Here is a 17,840-nt window from a genome sequence, read left to right on the forward strand (position 1 = left end):
ACCTAAATAAGCAGCAATCAGAAAAAAAAAGGCTCCTGTGGGGATTGAGTCCCCGGGGTGGGGTATGGTGCAGCGTCCTTCGCTGCCAGCACGGCTCAGGGAGGCTGGCGGTGCCCGTGAGCCATATGCTGGCTCCATCCATGTCCCTGCTGTGGGGCCAGGCAAAGCCTGGGTGAAGGAAAAGGGTTCAGTAACCCCTCAAATGAAATAATTGGTTTGGAGGCATTTTTCAAGGAAACAGGATGAACCAGCTGATGCACCCACCCTGTATTTGTAAGGACCCTCGGTACACCCAGCCCTGGGTGGGAGCAGGAGGCTCGGAGCAGGCTGGCACCGTCACCAGCTTGAGCCCAGTGAGGGGACAGTCTCCCTCATGTCCCAGGGACATCGAGAACATCCTGGGGACACTGGTGGCATCACCCCCCCAGGACACCGCTCATCTCCGAGAATGGGATTGGTGCCTGCAAAGTGCTGAGCAGAGATTTCCCAACCCAGCTCCCTCCAACCCCGGTCATCTCGCAGCGGCACGTCCAGCGCTATGCAAACACCCTGCCCTCGGAGACAGCCTCCCCGCACACAATGCAGAGGAAATAACGCTGCAGAAAACCCTCCCTCTCGCCATCCAGCCACGCATAATGGCAAGGCAGGGAAGGATCTCATCTGATTTTAACTCCCCTGACTGACGGGCTTTGTTCTTTCCCAGCAGCTGCCCCGCAAGGTATGAAAACACTCAGATCTGTTGACGTGGGAAAACAAAACACACAAATCAGCCCATTTTCCTCTTCAAGGCCAATTTACCAGGAGCTGTCAGTGGAGGGAGGGGAAGCGATGAGCTGGGGGGGAGCAGCCTGGACCCGCAGCTTGGTGGGTACCGGTGCGGCTCGGCTGATGCTTGTGGAGCATCTGGCCTCTTCTCTCCCTTTCTTGCAAGCCCCAAAACATCTCAGATAGACAGAAAACAAGGCGATGTTTTCTGCTGCATTTCCCCAAGGGGTGATTCTGTCATCCTTCTAAACAAGGAGAGATGGGTGCAAAGGGAGCCCCTGCAAAGGCGGTTCCACCACAAGCTGGGCTCCCTCCAGCTGCCTCCACCGCACTGACCACTTGGGTTTCTCACAGACACAGTGAGGGAGACAGAAATCCTCCGAGCACCCCCATCCAACCCGCCTGGGGGGGCTGAGTCAGGGTGGGGTGAATGGGGGCCTGAAGAAGTGTAACAGCAACTCGGAGGGGAGCAGGTGGGGTTGGTAAGTCCCACCTGGCATATTCGTTACGCAGGGGGAGGGATGGGTGGATGGATGGATGGACGGACGGACGGACAGACAGATTCCTGTTCAGGTCATGCGTGCAGAACCACTCTCACCACCACACAACCTTGTCACTGCCTCTCGCTGAGGCTGGTGCTGGTCCCAGCACCCATCCCCTTCCCAGGATGCTCAAATGGGACCCGGGGTCCTCAGGGACCTTGTGGCTCTGGTTGTGTGGCCGGGGCACAGCCACACTCAGTCCTGACCCGGCAGCTTCGTTATTCATGGAGGATTCGTTTGGGCACTTCCCCACTGCTTCTTGTGCCTTGTTTTCAGTGCAGCTCCCCCGTGGGAGGCCGCAGGCTGGTTACAGACCGTTTGCTCTCTAACTCGGGGAGGTGATGGGCCAGGGTCCATCCTTGGGGGGGTTTCAGGACAGAGCACCCCACCAGCCCTCCTCAGCACCCACCAGCTGCAAACACAACCCTGCTCTTTTTGCAATTGGTTTTCTGGGTGCTGCAGCACCCACCTGGATTTTCAGCCTTGTGGGAGCCTAAATCCCATCTCCATCTTCCCATCTTTGACCTGGAAAACCCCAGCGGCTCAGCTTCGAGGCTCCTCCTGCAGCAGAAGGAGCTATTTTAGCTCCCTCTGCTCTGCCCAAGTTGCTGTCTGCCTCGTTTAGCCCAGCTGCCTCCTTGAATGATGATCCCCCCCCAGCTCCTCTTACGCATCCTGCTATTTTTAGGCTTTGCCCACAGACCCCGCGACGGGTTTGCACCCCCGAGGGCAGACGGCTTTGCTGAGCAGAAGGGAAAGGGGCTGGTGGGCTCGACAGGAGCCGTTGTCTCCCAGTACCATGCTCCTTCCTTCCCCGCAGGAGGGGTTGCATTTGCCTCCAAGAGCAAAGCCGTGCAAATAAAGTCCTTCTCTTGGCAGGGAGCAGATGAAACATTCAGGAAACTTTCCAAGCAGCATCTGATTTTGACTTCTGGTGCTGTGGATTTGTTGAGGGGTTTATTCATTTTCTGCCATGCCGGGGTTATTTTGGCTCTTCTTGAACACCTGAGGATGCGGCGCTTCATCGACAGAGCCCCACAAAATGCTTTTGTCAAAGGCAAGTGGCAGGCAAAGGGATGGAGAAAAAAGGTGCCTGCACACGTGGTGTGTCCTGGCGCATCCAGCACTGGTTCATGCCAGGGCATTAGGAAGGGTCATGGACAATGATGGGACCTACAGTGGCATTTCAGTTGGTCCCCATCCCCGCAGGATCGATCGCAGATGCTAAGCTCCAGGTCTGAGTGGTATTTGCTTTAAAAGCAAAACCCTGCCCAAATAAAAAACCTGCTTGTGTAGCGTCAGGAGGCGAGAAAGTGGCACACAAGCCTCGATACAAGCCAGGGAAAGCCCGTGCGTCCAACACCTGGGGCTGCTCGTCTTGCCAAAAGCAACCCTCAGCCCAACTAAAAACCATTGTGGCCAGCTGCCCCACTGCTCCTTCTTCAAATTTTGGGTAAAAATGTGGTAAAAAGGGAAGTCAAGCACCGGGGAGGGGGAATAAAAATTGTAGCTTCCCCTCTACGCATCACAGCCCTGCGTTGTCACAGGCAGAACTCAAGCTGGCTGCCAAACTGGAAATTATGTCAATATATAAATATTTATATATATTTATATTTATGTTAGAGTTATATCCCTGGCAGAGCTGCCCTGGTGACCTGCCTGCCCGGCTCACACCTCGGCCCTGCGGTCGTTGGCACAAGACGCAGCCCTGCCGGCGGTGCCGGAGCCTCGGACCACGACAAGACAAGGTGAGCAGCATGTCCAGAGGCTCAGTGTCCTCCTGAGTTCCCAAAAATCTTTGGGGAGAAATCATCTCCCCTCATTTCCTCCTCCATTAACCTCCAGAGATTCCCATGGATTCTGACTCGAGTCCTGCCAGAGCAGATTCATAGCTCCTGCATGTTATTTTTATGGCCATTTTAATTAAAACCAATAAACTCCAGAGGGGAAGAGGGTCTTCCCATGGTGAAATACGCTTTGTCGAGTCTGCAGCCTCTGAGTAAATCAGAACACTGCCGTCAGCAGCAGTGACTGTAAATCTCCCTGGATGGACCTCAGCTCGCCGGGCAGATGAGCAACATGAATTTTCCTCTTTGACAGCCTCAGCATCGCTCTCGCCACCTCGATTTGATTTAACTCCTCTTCTGCACAGGGGCGGTTTGGAGGGGATGGGAGAGGCAGCATCCCCCCGTTATCCAGGGTGGAGAGGAGAAAAGCTAAGGCAATGCCATGGAGGACTTCCTAAGAGAAGCAATCCCCATAGGAGAGCAGGACTCGAGCCAAGATAAAGTGGCACCGATAAAACTCAGGGTGCAGAGAGAAGTCCCAGCTGCCCGGGCACCCTCGCTCCTGGCTGGGGACCAACCAGCACCAGCAGTGGGGGTCAGGACCTGCGGGAGCCATCGCTTCCCTTCTCCTGCTGCATGCACGGTCCTCGGGCTCCGTGAACCGCAGTGGGTGATGCTCTCCCCTCTGATGTGACCTCCCTGCCTCAGTTTCCTCAATTTTGGAAACTACATCCATGGCAGAAGCCTGGCTCGGCAGGCAGAGCAGCAACAACCGAGCGCAGGCGGATGAGCAGCAAAGCCCTTTAAAGATTTTCCATTTGTTTTATGTATCCGCTGTGTTTATTTTTAACATTCCAGCTGAAAAAAATAAATAAATGCCAGAGCTGAGCTGAGAGGACGTGTTTGCTGGAACCTGCCAGGATGATTAGTCCTTTGCAGATAACTCCCTGGAAAAGGGTCAGTGTGGGCTCCCCGGCCATGCCGGGAGCCAAGCGAAGGAGTGACCCCCCTTCCAAAGAGCTCCTCAGCCACGCTAAAAGCTATTTTGCACTCCCTGACCTGACGTTTCCCTCCCGCCGGGAGCGATCAGCAGCCAGACTGCGTCAGAGCTGTGCACAGCAGAGACTTGCCACCTTACTCTGGGCCTGGGAGGTTGTTTTCACCCCAGGAAGGTGTTTAAACCCCATGTCCTGGAGGACCCGCACGTGCAGGATGGAGCCCTCTGCCCCGCCTGGGCTTTCTGTGCCTCCTTGCAAAACCATCACAGGAGTGGAAACACCCTCCAGAGAGGCTGATGCATTGTATGAGGATGCAAAGTGCAGGACCCAAGGCAGATACAGCACATTAAAGCCATCCCTGTGCTCCCAGTTCCTGCCCACACCCATCCCACCAGCCCGCCGGGACCACTGCCACCCAAACCCTCACTCCGTGAGGGCAGAAACCCACCACACGTCGTTGCTGCCTCCTCAGTCAGTGGCCAAGGACCTGTTTACCATATAGAACCATCAGATGAATGAAAAGCTCTTAATTCCCTCCTAAGCATTTTGATGAGGCTCTTGATGAAATATCTGGATGCTTTGACACTGCAGGAGTTTTGTGCTGGCAGAGCACTACGCAGACTGAAAACTCCATCTCCAGGGTTGAACCAGCTGCTGGCCTTTGCTCCAAGCCCTATGTCCCCTGCTCTGTCCCTCCTGAGCCAAAAGCACCCAAAATTGCAGTAAACCGTCCTCCCTGGCCGAGTCAGCTCTGTCCCGGGGGCACAGGGCAATGAATGAATCCATCCCCAAAGCGAAGAGGTGATGGAGGCACCCCAAATATGGGTTCCCACAGCCCCTGCTGTGGTCTTCTGAAAAATAAGGCTCCTGCCTCTCTGCTTTGCAGACCCTGAAAGGGGGGACCTGCCAGAGGAGGGGGGGTCCTGCCCCAAGGACGGTAAGCATCCTTGGCAAGGGGAGGGTGACCCTCAGCATCCCACCAAGCCCAGCTCTGCTGAGCAGGCGGTGCTGATGGGTCTGTGTTTGCACCCCCACCCTGCAGCATCCCCCTAAATCCCTCTCCCTGCAGCAGCATCCCTCCTTATCCCCCCCCAGCAGCCTTCATAAGCCCCCCAGCACTGCTACCCAAGTCCCTCTTCAGCATCCCCCCAAACCCCTCACCCCACAGCAGCCCCCCAGACCCCCCGCCCCACCAAATCTCCTCCCCCAGCATCCCTCCAAAGCCCTCCAACCTACATCAGCCCTCCAATTCCCTCCCCCAAGCCCCCACCCCACAGCATCCCTCCCCAATCTCCCTGCAACATCCCCCCAAACCTCCTCAGCACCCCCCAAATCCATCCAGCACCCCCCAAACCCCTCACCCCACAGCACATAGGGGAAGAGGAGGAGGGGGAGGGGGGGGATCGAAGAGACCCCACCTTTGATTTGGGGACAAGGAAGCTGTTTGTCCCCCCCTTCTTCCAGACAAAGAAAACCTGAAACAGCCATAGCGCCGAGATACATCGCACCCCCCCTCCTCAAGCCCAGCCCCCCCCCCGGGATGCTGGGGGCCGCCCCTACAGCCCTCGCCGGCTCCGGGGGAGGGAGGCAGGCAGGGATGGGGGGCAGGCAGGGACCGGGGAGGGGGGACAGACAGGGATTAGGGCGGGGAAGGCAGGCAGGGATGGGGGAGAGGCAGGGATGGGGAGCGGGGGGTGTGTTGCAGGTAGAGACCTGGGTGGTGGGAAAGGAGGCAGGGATTGCGGGGGGGGTGTCAGGCAGGGGCTGGGAAGGCAGGGACGTGGGGGGAGAAAGGCGGGCAGGGAGATGGGGGACAGATAGGGAGGGGGGGGTATAGCAGGCAGGGAGCGGGGGGAGCAGACAGGGACGGGAGGGGGTGCAGGCAGGGAGCTGGGAAGGGAAGGCAGGGAACTGCTGGCTGGAGGTGGGAGGCAGGCAGGGGTGGGGGCAGGCGGGCGGGCAGGGCCGCCCCCGGCCCCACGTGGCGCGGGGGGGGGACACGCCGCGTTTATAAAGCGTCCCCGGCCGCCGCGGGGGTGCGGGAGGCGGCGGCGGCGCTGGCCGGGAGCGGGGCTCGAACCCGCGGCGCTCGGATGCTCCCGGCAGCCACGGCGGGGCCACGGCCGCCCGCGGGCCATGGAGCTGCCCACGGAACTGCCCACGGAGCTGCCCACGGCTGCCGGTACCGCCTGGGGCAACGGCAGCGCCTGGGCTCCCCTGCCCGGCCACGGGGCCAACGACACGGGGCCGCAGCGGGCCAAGAACGCCACCTCCATCCTCATCGCCATCGTCATCACCGCGCTCTACTCCGTGGTGTGCGTGGTGGGGCTGCTGGGCAACGTCCTGGTCATGTACGGCATCGTCAGGTGAGAGCGGGGTGTCCCGGCCGCACCCTGCGCCCGGGAGGGTGCGAAAAGTGCGAGCGAGGGGGAGTGGGGAGGGCTGGGGGGGAGCGGGGGTGAGAGGGGAGCGTGCGGGGGGGGGATGAGCGTGCACCTGGGGGGAGCGTGAATCACTTGTGAGATGGCAGCCGCAGCCAGGGTGCACCGGGGGTGAGTGTGCACCATGTGCAGGTGCAAGACGGCGGCAGGAGCGAGTGTGGCCCAGGATTGGGTGTGCACTGGGCGTGAGTGTGCACCAGGATTGGATGTGCACCAGGATTGGGTGTGCACCGGGGGTGAGTGTGCCCAAGGGGCGAGTGTGCACAAAGGGTGAGACAGCAGCAGGAGCGAGTGTACACCAGGGGCGAGTGTGCATCAGGAGTGAGTGTGTCCCACGTGCGAGACAGCAGCAGGAGCGAGTGTGCCCCAGGACCGGGTGTGAGCCAGCAGCTGAAATAGGTGTGCACTGGGTGTGAGTGTGTGCTGGGTGTGAGGCAGCAGCAGGAGCGAGGGTGGGTGTGCACCGGGCGCTTGTGAGCCGGCAGCACCGAGCCGGGTGTACCTGATGGGTGTGATGTGAGCGTGAACGGCGTGTGCGCGAGCACACACATGGGGGGGGGTGTCCAGATGCTGTGTGAGAGGAAAAAGCAAAGACTGCGTGTGCCTGGAGCAGCACGGGGGGTCCCCGGGAACTGGTGTTTGGGGGAGAAGCTGGGGGACACACCCCGACCCCCCCAGCCTCGCCCCGGCGCGGGGAATGGGCGAAGAGGAGCCGCAGGGCTGGTTTGGGAGAGGCGAGAGCCTGGTGGGGTGTTTTATTTCCAACACACAAATGTCACCGCTCAGAGCTGCCCTGCTCACAGGGAGGGTCCCGAGTCCCCCCAGCCAGGGGAGAGGGGCGGGGGGGTCCCACTGGGACCCACCCCACTCCGTCGCTGGGGCCCGAGGTGCCTGTTCCCGGCTCCACACGAGCTCGTGTTGGTGCCGTTGGCACCTCCCGCATCCACCCGACTCCTGCTTTTCTCTAACAAAGAGCAGGAGCCGCATCGCCCAGCCCCAGCTCGCACCACGGCCGAGCTGCCCCCCGGCCCCCCCAACACCAGCTCATGTCCTGGGGGACCCTGAACCCCACTTTGGCTCCATCCGGCATCGCAGCGGGAAAACAGACGCCAGGGCAGGACCTTGGAGGCGCCTCTGCTGAGGCTTTCCCTGGGCAGGGAGGGGGTCTGCTGGGGGTCTGCACCCCAGGACAAGCAACAGGGCCCCAACACTCCCCTCTTCAGTAGACAGAGCACGGTGAGACGCTGCTGTACCCAGCCCGGCGCTTGTGCCAGGGTGCAAAATTTCCTGCCCATCGAACAGCCCCTTTGTCCGAGACGCTGGTTGGCCCTGGCTGGGTAAGATGGGTTGACATGGCCAAGGCTGTTAATCGGGACAAGAAAGCCGCGTCTTGCAGGCCACAGGACCACTGCCGGTGGTGGGGGCTGGCAGAACCCTCCATGGCCCCCAGACCCTGCTGGCAATGGAGGGAGGAGCCGTGCTCGCCATCACACCGCTGTTGGCGACGGCGCAGGGACTTCACCACCCCCCAGCCTGGCAGGAGGGAGCAGAGGTCTGGTTGGGTGCCTGGGCTTCACGGCACCCCCTCCCACGCCAGGGACCTGGAGAGCCCAGGATTCATGGGGTTAATCCCAATTCCCATCACCCCAGGGGATGCTGTAACCCCAGTCAGGGCCAAAACCCCAGAGTTTGTGGCCGGATTTAAGCAACCCCCCCAAATCCCTATTTTTAACCATTTCCATTCCGCCCTCGCAGCACTTTCAGTCCATAGTGATCGTTACAGGAGGTCAGCACGGCCCGGCACTGCCTGCGCATGAAATAAATGTGGTGACTCACCACAGGGAAGGAAACGAGCCTGAAACGTGCCCACGAGCCACGCCGGGCTGCCCATCACCCTTGCGCCTTGCTCCCTGGTTTTTGGGTGGCTCTGCTGTGTATTTTTAACCATGCGAGGGATGGGGAGCAGGATGGGGGTGTCACTTGCTGCCCCTACCCGACATCGGATGGGATTTTTCATCGACTCGAAGCAGCTTTAATAAATCAGCCCTAGACTGAAAAAGCAAATCAAGGTAATTGTTGCAGAGACATACGCCACGTACGGTGTCACGGTGAAGGATGAGTGTTATTAGACCCCCTCCAGCTGGTTCTGCTCTGTGAGAGGAGGGAAGGCATTTTAAAGAGAAAGCTTTAATGTGCAAACAACATGCTCCCTGTTTAACTCACTAAGTACCCTGATGTTAGCCGTGCTTTAGGAAGCCTCCACAGATCCCATCACCGTGGTTTCTAGCCCCCCCCCCCCCGTTTTCCGGCCCACCAGCTGATGCTGGAATTAAACACATCTCCCAAGGAATGAATAAACTGGGACAGGAGGGGCTGCGGACACCCAGACCCAGCACGTGCTCGCGTGGCTGAACCAGCCGGGAGTTTCACAGGTCTCCGCATTGGCAGGGTTTAGGCCGGGACTAGGTAGGCTCCACAGGGGAAACCTGTGTCCACGCAGGGTAGAGCTGTGAAATGGGATCAGCTCAAGCTCAGACCTTGCTGCTGGGGAGATGCTGGGGCATTTGCCTTGTGGCCCTGGGGACACGTCCTGGTGTCACCTCCTACTGCCCTTGGGACCCGGGCAAGATGCACATCCTGTGGGGCTCAGGGACCTCGGGGTCCCCAGGGATGTGGCGCTGAGGATGCTGCAGAGCCTGTGCGTGCCAGGGAGCAGGTACAGGCAGGACCCTGCTCCACAGCCCCCAGCTGAGCTCCCCGAATGGGCACCCAGCACCCCAGAGAGCTGAGCACAGCCAAAACCCAAAGCACCCAGAGGCAGCTCAGCCTCCCCAGCACCCTCCGCCAGTTCTGACGGCGACTGGCACCGCAATCACCACTGCATTGTCAGGCGCTTTTAAAAATACCCCTGGAAGCAATTTGCAGCTACGAGCTCAGGCTTGCGAGTGGCCACGTCCCCGCAGAGCCCATCAGCCCCCCGCCAGCTCCCGCACAGGCTGCAAGGGCATCCCTTTGCTGGGCGCAGGATTTGTTAAGCCAGGCTCTTTAAGGCGGTGGCTTTTAGCAGCTGCAGGAGTTTTGCAAGTGGTTTCTTTCACTTATTTTCCAAGAGGTTTGGAGAGCTAAGGGGTCCCTAGCTGGGAGTCTGGGTGCTGGCATCGCCCTGCGCTCGTTCCACCCCCTCCAGCCTCATCTCTCCGTCAACACCTTCCAGATTGTTTCGTTCAAGTGCGTAACTTCCCAATCAAGGCACACGCTTAATTGCGATGAGGTTTGGCAGCCCGGGGAGCTCCATCAGCAGAAGCGGCCGGTTGGCTCTGCTGCGGGTGATAAACCTCTTTCCTGGAGCAGCGGCTTCGTTTGCAGCTCAGGGGGCATCACCAGGATGGACCCCCCCACCCTGTACAGTGGGTTTGACCCTCAGCCCGATCCTGGAGGAGGCTGAATCCTGCCCCAAAACCACAGCTCCGGGGGCTAAATTGTCATCCCCATCATCCCAGTCTCCCCCATCGCTGCTTTGCCCTCACCAGCACAGCCCCATCCTGCGCGGGGAGGGGGCTACAGCCCCGGCCCCCCACCCCCAGCACATGGGGCAGGGGGTTGGGGAAGCGTTTACCCAGCATGGCCAAGCGTGCCTGGCAGAGCATGGCGTGAATAACTCATTTTTTCCACTTTATTCGAAAAGCAGAGATCAAAGACTTGTGAATCTACCTGAAATGACTATTTTTTCGTCAAGGTGAGGCAAAACCTGACAATAACACAAATTCTCAGCTTTTTGTTTAACCTGAAATGAAACTTTTCTGAGAGATGCATTAGCAAAAGAGCTTGGAAAATAACACTAAAGAGAACTGAAAAGGGCTTTTCAAGGAAAAGACATTTTTTTTATGCCATATTTAAAATAAAAAAAAAAAAAAGTTCAACTCAAATATTTCCACCCTTGGGCAAGGGGCTGCCATTTCCAGCCAAGGCGATTGAGATGGGAATGCTGTTGGAGCTGGGTGCCGGTCTGAGCTGCTATTTTCTCCCAGAGGGAAACGGTTTTTGCAGCCTCCCTCTCCCAGTTGTATCGACAGCGTAAGTCAGTGGGTCTCTGTCCCCTCCTGACCCTGCTGAGCCAGAGAAAAGGATAAAGTGAAGGGAATTGATATTACCATCTGGCCCAGGAGTCTGTTTCCTACACCAACCCGCTCTCCTGGTCTCCAGCAGAGCAACAACCATCTGAGATGGGAGATATTCACTCCCCTCACCCCAATTTACTCCTTGTACCCCCCTCACACGACGGGGTTCTTCTATGAACTATGCTAATTATCTTTTCAGCCGGCAACCAAGAGGTTGTCTCCCCCCATGCACCAGGACCAAATTCAGCCCTGCGCTGTGTAGGGCCAACCCACCCCCTGGGGGTGCTATGGGAACTGTGGGCAGGTTTATAATAATTTTGTTAATTAATTAGGGTGCATATAAACGATTTCAGGGCTGTGGAGGATGCTCTGAGCAGCAGGGACTTGCTAGAAGGGAGCGCAAGGGAAGGGTTTGAGCTGCTGGTGTAGCCCCGACCTCAGCCTAGCAAACAGCTGGGGGCTGCTGCAGACCCACCCAGACCTAACCCCAACCTGTTGCCCTTTGGGGACCCCCAACAGCCCCCCCCGGCAGCAGGGACGTGCATCCATTTCAAACCAACCGCGTCACTCACAGCATCACCTTGAGCACCGCGTGCAGGGCTGGCTGCTCCGAGGACACGCACCCATCCACGCCAGCCCTGGCACCCACCAAAACTGTGCCCCATCCCTTCAGGAAGGGTTTTGGCACTCGGGACAGGGCGTTTCTCTTAACAGTGATGTGACAAGGATCAGAGCTGGCATGCCAGCCACGGGGGGGGGGGCTGCAGCCCTCGCCTTCCCTGGGGGAAGCGGCACCGTGCCCCTGAGCCACGTGTGGTGGCCCAGGCAGCCAGGCTTCCCCAAAGGCTCTGGAGCTCTAGCTTGGCTAATTGGGCTGCTTCCAGATGGCCTGTTTCCGGGGCTAATCGATCCAATTTCTGCAAGTAAAGTCGACAGGGAAGCAAGCTAGATAATCACGATTTACTGGGTGGAAAATCAGATAAAGGAGGTTTCGGGAGGTAAAGGACATTGTGCAACAGATTCAGGGAAATGGGGTAAATTGATTTAATTGGAGAAGTGACTTCTCTGAAAATTTCTTCAGATTTCCTTTGAATAAAGGCAGGCATGGGAATGGGTGTCACCTCCCTGGTCAGGTAAGGGATAACCGCTTCGGCAGGGTCCAAGCCGTGTTCTGCAGGTGCTTGATAAGATCCCAGCTCAGCACGTGTGAGCACAACCCCGTGCTCAGCCACCAGGACTTCAACACACGCTAAAACCATGCACAAACACAAGTACTTTCTCAATGTGTTCCCTGGTCCAGCTGGAAAGGTGCTGCAGAAGGTCACGTCACAAGCATGTGCCTTTGCCCACCAAGGGTGATGGCACCTTGCGAGCAGCTGGGAAAAGCCAGGCTGTGCCCCCCCCTCCTCATATTGAGTGTGCACACACGTACTTGGGCATGGTGAGCCAGCCCTGACCACCGGTAACGGCTCCCTTGTCTGCCATCTCCAGGTACACCAAGATGAAGACAGCCACCAACATCTACATCTTCAACCTGGCGCTGGCTGACGCGCTGGCCACCAGCACGCTGCCCTTCCAGAGCGCCAAGTATCTGATGGAGACCTGGCCCTTCGGGGAGCTGCTCTGCAAAGTCGTGCTCTCCATTGACTACTACAACATGTTCACCAGTATCTTCACCCTCACCATGATGAGCGTGGACCGCTACGTCGCTGTGTGCCACCCGGTCAAGGCCCTGGACTTCCGCACACCAGCCAAGGCCAAGGTCATCAATGTCTGCATCTGGGTGCTCTCCTCCCTCATTGGAGTGCCCATCATGGCCATGGCGGTCACCAAGTCAAAAGGCAAGTAGCTTCTGGGGAAAGGTCTCCTCCTGTCCCATCTGTCCATCCTCAGGGTGACCTGGCAAACCCAAGGCACCTGGTCCTGTAGCAGGTTTGAGCTCAGTGATGGGCACCCCTCCATGGGACTGTAAGCATGCGCTGCCATGGAAAAATCATCACGGTGTTATTTTCCATCATGGCTGCAGAGGTTGGAAACTGTCCCAGAAATTGTCCTCCCCCTTCCCCATCTCCAGTCTAATCAGTGCCTCTCCCCAGCTCCTGGGGTGCAAATCAGGTGCCTAAAAACACCCCCAGTGCCATTGCAAAGTCCCCAGCTGGCCTACTCTAAGATCCACAGGTCCTGTGTGAGGACACCAGCCCTTGGCTGCTACGAAAGCTCTGGGTGTCTTGAGGAAGTGGACAGGTTTCAGTGGAAGGTGACGTGTCCACCACAGGGGTTGGGAGGAGACAGCACAGGGATGGCCCAGGAGGCTCTGCAGGGGTCACTGGGTCATTGCACCCACTACATCCCCTTGGCACCCTGTGGGCAAGGGGGGCTGGTGGCACAAAGCTCCTGGGCAATCTCTGCAAAGAGCTGGCAGATGGGCATGCATCTCCTTGTGTTTTTAACGAGCGTGGACATGCCCAGCCACGACCGAGCAGAAAGCAGACAGTATCCATAGCAGACACTCCACCGGCTCCCTCTTTGATCATCTTCTCTCCCACAGATGGGATGGTGCTGTGCACGCTCCAGTTTCCCGATCCTCCCATCTACTGGGACACCGTGACCAAGATCTGCGTCTTCATCTTCGCCTTCATGGTCCCCATCTTGGTCATCACCATCTGCTACGGGCTGATGATCCTTCGCCTGAAGAGCGTCCGCCTCCTCTCGGGCTCCAAGGAGAAAGACCGCAACCTGCGGCGCATCACGCGCATGGTGCTGGTGGTGGTGGCAGCCTTCATCATCTGCTGGACGCCCATCCACATCTTTGTCATCGTCTGGACGCTGGTGGACATAGATAAGAAGAACCCCTACGTGGTGGCCAGCCTGCATTTCTGCATCGCCCTGGGTTATACCAACAGCAGCCTCAACCCTGTCCTTTATGCTTTCCTGGATGAAAATTTCAAGAGGTGTTTCCGAGAGTTTTGCCTGCCTTTCCGAGCCCGCGTGGACCAGAACAGCTTCTCCCGCGCCAGAAACACCACGCGGGAACGTGTCTCCACCTGCACCCCTTCCGAAGCCCGCAACAAGCCGGCATGACTAGATGTGGGCAGCCTCCAGCGGGGCTGCCAGGGCCACGGAGGGGACGACCCACGTTCAGAAGTGACCCAGGTCACCACCACAGAGCTCTAGCAGAGCGGTGGCCCGGGTGCTGCTCGATAACGCCGCTGGGTTTATGTTCAGACTGACAGCAAGTGATTGCAAAGACTTTTTTCATCCTGGAGAACCAGGGATGGGGGAATCAGGACTCACCAGGCAACGTAGGGAGAGAACCAAAACAAGAGGCAACCTGGGCAAAGCAGCTCTGCTGCTGCTCCCACCATGGCTGGGAAGAGCTGGCAGCCCCTTTCCCCCGGCCAGGGCTCTCGCCCTCCAACACACAGCAACCGGCAAAGCCCAACCATCCTGGGACACCAGAACTGCAACGCCCACGTGCTTCTCCTCCTGTGCAGGCCAAGGTGGCACTGCAGCCCATGGCGAGAGGGGAAACCCTCCCGTGTCAGGTGGCAGAAGGGGACCACGCTGGATGGTGATGCCACGTCATGGGGCCTCACTCCATCCCCCTCTGAGCTGTGTCCAAAAAACAGCCAGAGATGGGAAGAGAAAACAACACCGCTTCAGAGACACTGTTATCAAAGAGCTCCAGATCCATAGTACAAATTTGACTGGAGTCCTTCAAGCCAGGGCTGCCCCTGGAGGACAACTTCCTACTGTTAATGTCATTACTGTGTTATTTAGAGACCTCTGACTTCAGCCAGGGCAGCCCTAGACATGGATGTGATGCTGCGAGGGCCAGGGGACGGGTTGGGGACGGAGCAGGGAATGTCCCAAGCTCACCCTGTGTCCACATGCCGATGCCTGATTCTCCTGGCCCAGCATCCATCAGGGTGATGGGGAACCGCTCCTCACCCATCTGCCTCCAAAGACATTAAGCCTGAGAAAGATCTCATTAAGGGAGCAGTTTGTGAGGACTTGAGGAGTTTCTCACAGTGCTAAAGCAATGGAGGATGGACTAACGGGCGGCGCTGCGAGGACTCTCCCTGCCCTGCCCGTTGGGTGAAGGGTGAGCAACAGCACTGCCCAGATGTCCTTTAGCAAAGCCAAAAAGAATAGGAATTTTTTTTTTTTTTTAGTAGAAGATGGGGAAAATAATAATAAATTCATAATTGCCCAAGCAGGAACAGAGATCATGCAAGCACTGAGAAAGGACCCACAGCCCACAGGAGGCAGCGATTTTAGGATTTCATGCTCAGCACTCATCTGGATGGAGCATCCAAAGAGGTGGCCAAGCTCGACGGCAGCACATCCTGGAGGAACCACTGGCCAGGGAGCTCTGGACCACATTAGCTGCTGCTAAACGATGACCGATGGATCCTCCCAGCCTTCCGCTCCCTGAATCCCCCCTGCCAGCCCCATGCTGGCTGCGAGCAGCGTCTGGGAGCCACGACTTTTCCTTCCTCTCACCTTCCCACCACCGCAGCTGTGTCCGGGAGGTCAGACGGCCGGAGGAGGAGGCTCGGAGGGAGCGGTAATAGCATTTAGTGGACAAATTGATGCAGCTGGAGGAAGCAGGCGAGCGCCTGGGTGCACCTGGGGCTCGTGGGCTGGATGGAGAGCCTGGGCTGCATCTCTGGTTTTTCCAGTTGCATCAATTTAGCCTAATAAAGGCCATTACCTCTCCTTACCAGCCCTACCTTTCTCCGGAGCCTGTGGAAATTACAGCCTCCTGGTTAGGAAGGCAGAGCGGAGGAGGCAGCCAAAACAAATTTCTTTTTCAAAGGAACCAAAAAGGGTGAAATTGCCCATTCGGATCTCCAATCAATCGCCATCGAAGCGCGCAAGTGATCCTCCTCGCCTGCCTGCGCTGTGACCCTCCCACCCCGAGCAAAAGCCTCTTGCTCAGTGTTGCATCAGCACAGATATTAGCTCCCACCCAGGGCTCCTCAGGATCCCTTTGCAGGGACAGATGGAGTCCTGGACCACCGGCAGAACCACGCTTGGTCTCCTTGTCCCCTGCCCCCGCAAGCCTGGCTGATCATGGAACACTGGGTATGGGAGGGAGAGCAGGATCGGCTCCGGGGCAGGAGTTAGGGGAGGAAAACCCCCAGGGTCCCAGCAGGCTGAGCTTCAGCTCCATGAGAACGGAGACTAAAGTGTCCAGAAGGAGTTGGAGACCACCCTTCAGCTCTTCACCTCCACCCACCCTGCGGGCAACACCCTCAGCAGCGTGTGGTGGGAAAGGCTCTTGGTTTGGAGCTGCTTCATGGTGAGGTCTTGGCAAGGGTGGGATGTCCCAACAGGGCTGGATGTCCCTGCAGGGCTGGGATGTCCCACGCTGTGGACCAGGACGTCTTGGGTTTCACTCCAGGCTTCAGCATGAAGCTGAATTCTGGCTTGATATCTCGATTGGGGGGGTACCCCCAAAAAATGTGATGATTCAAAGTCCTTTATCTCTTTAACCCACCTTAGCCAGTGCCTCAGTGTCCCCTAGAAATACCAACCCGTGACCGAGGCTGGTAAAGGCACGAAGGGGAGCAGCGTTTCCAACTGCAGCAGCAGTGGCTGCTGAGACCACAGCGAAGCAACTGGGGGACACAGGGGAGGTGAACCCCATTATCCGTGGAAGGGGCATTGCTGCCCCAGTGCAGCCCCTGTGAGGACACACTGTCGTGTTGGGGAGGACTGAGCCACGAGGGCCGGGGACTGCGGGTTGGCTTGGAACTCCGTGAGCAGCTCGGCCACCCCCCAAAGCTCAGCCACTCCATTTCCCATCCCCACGGGATCTTTCTATCTGGGGGAGCCCTGCCAAATTCCCAGCCTGCTGGGAGATGTGCCTGCCACGGCCTTAAAGCGGGTTAAAAGGCTTCAAGTCATTATTTTTTAAATGCAGCCACGCTTGGGCAGAGCTCAGCGGCCAGGACACAATGAAGATCGTGACTTTTCTTAGCTTAGGTTTTGCTGAATAAAAAAAAAAAAAAAAGAATATTCCTGGGAAACACAGGACTGATGGCAAACGCCTCACTGCAGCCCTTGCGATAACACGGACCTAGAGCGTCACCCGCCTGCCTGTTCCAGCAGCACCCCAGCAGGCACCCCAGGGCTGATCCAGTTTCTCCCCGCAATGGCACCCACTCGAAAACCAGCTCCACCAGCCCCTCGTTTGGGGTCAAATCCTGACCCGGGGAAACACCGCTGGGAGCTTGTATCTGCCCATGCAGAGCCATGCGGCGGCTGGGATGCTCGAGGGCACTCTCTGTGTATTTTTTTTATATATATATAGCTCTGTATATCCCTCTGTCTATAGCTCAGGCCACCCCGTCCCACCCCCCCGCTATAGCAGCCCCCCACTACTCGGTGTGTGGTGGAGCTCAGGCTCCTGCTGAACCTGTTTGCAGCACCAACTGGGATCTCGCCAAATGCTTCTGTCACTATTTCCAGCTCCAGCCCTCACGATTTTGGGCTTTCAGCAGCATTTCTGTATAGGAACCACGCTTTCTAAAAAAAAATAAATAAAATAAAATAAGAGATAGCAAGCAGTTTCCAGCTCTCCTTTGACTCTCAGTCATGAAAATGAGCGGGGTCCGGCTCAGGGTGGTGTTCTGGGGAGTGATGGGAGAGGGGCTACCTCTAGATTCAAGTTGTAAAAACTCTCCCGTACTGGGAAAAACCCACCTTCGTGGAACCCCGAGCCCCTTTAGCTGAGGGTATTTTGCAAGCCCTGGTAACCAAAAGCCTTTTCAACGCACCGGTGGTGTTCGAGGCATCCCTCTGCTGCCGGTCATCAAGATACAGTTTTATTTTAATAGCCCAGCAGCTCAAACTCCGGCCCAAATTACGTTTGTAATTTAAATGCAAATGAGGATTTAGTGGAAATGCAATGGAAAGGGGTGTTGGAGCCTGTAACTCTGCTCTTGTTTAATGAGACTTTGGATTTTAAAGTATTTATCACTTCTGCCGTATCCATTTGTGAAGTGTTTTATGAGTTCCCAAAGAATGGGAAAAGCATAAAAAGCACCGGGTGGATGCAAAAAACCAGATTTCCAGCCTTGGGGGTGGTTTCTAGCAGGGGCATTGCTGCTCCAGCACCACTCCAAAGCTGCTTCCCAGACCCTTCTCCACCACCCAGCGCCCTCAGAAAATGAATCCA

At 57.4% G+C, this 17,840-nt stretch overlaps 1 protein-coding gene across 1 annotated transcript; it reads left to right on the forward strand.

Annotated features, from left to right (window-relative positions):
• Nucleotides 1–6,119: 6,119 nt before the first annotated feature.
• On the forward strand, nt 6,120–17,221 carry OPRD1 (opioid receptor delta 1). Its single transcript, XM_074894502.1, has 3 exons — nt 6,120–6,458; nt 12,143–12,492; nt 13,200–17,221. The coding sequence occupies exons 1-3, from the start codon at nt 6,229–6,231 to the stop codon at nt 13,730–13,732; spliced, it is 1,113 nt and encodes a 370-aa protein (XP_074750603.1). The 5' UTR covers nt 6,120–6,228; the 3' UTR covers nt 13,733–17,221.
• Nucleotides 17,222–17,840: the final 619 nt, after the last annotated feature.

This window comes from Strix uralensis, chromosome 25 (assembly GCF_047716275.1).
Source record: "Strix uralensis isolate ZFMK-TIS-50842 chromosome 25, bStrUra1, whole genome shotgun sequence".
Lineage (NCBI taxonomy): Eukaryota > Metazoa > Chordata > Aves > Strigiformes > Strigidae > Strix > Strix uralensis.

What these genes read in the sequence shown, in the direction of transcription:
- OPRD1 (XM_074894502.1), top strand. Translation starts at nt 6,229, where the DNA reads ATGGAGCTGCCCACGGAACTGCCCACGGAGCTGCCCACGGCTGCCGGT. An exon ending in GTCATGTACGGCATCGTCAG is followed by an intron (nt 6,459 to 12,142) that starts GTGAGAGCGGGG and finishes TGCCATCTCCAG; the next exon opens with GTACACCAAGATGAAGACAG. An exon ending in GGCGGTCACCAAGTCAAAAG is followed by an intron (nt 12,493 to 13,199) that starts GCAAGTAGCTTC and finishes TCTCTCCCACAG; the next exon opens with ATGGGATGGTGCTGTGCACG.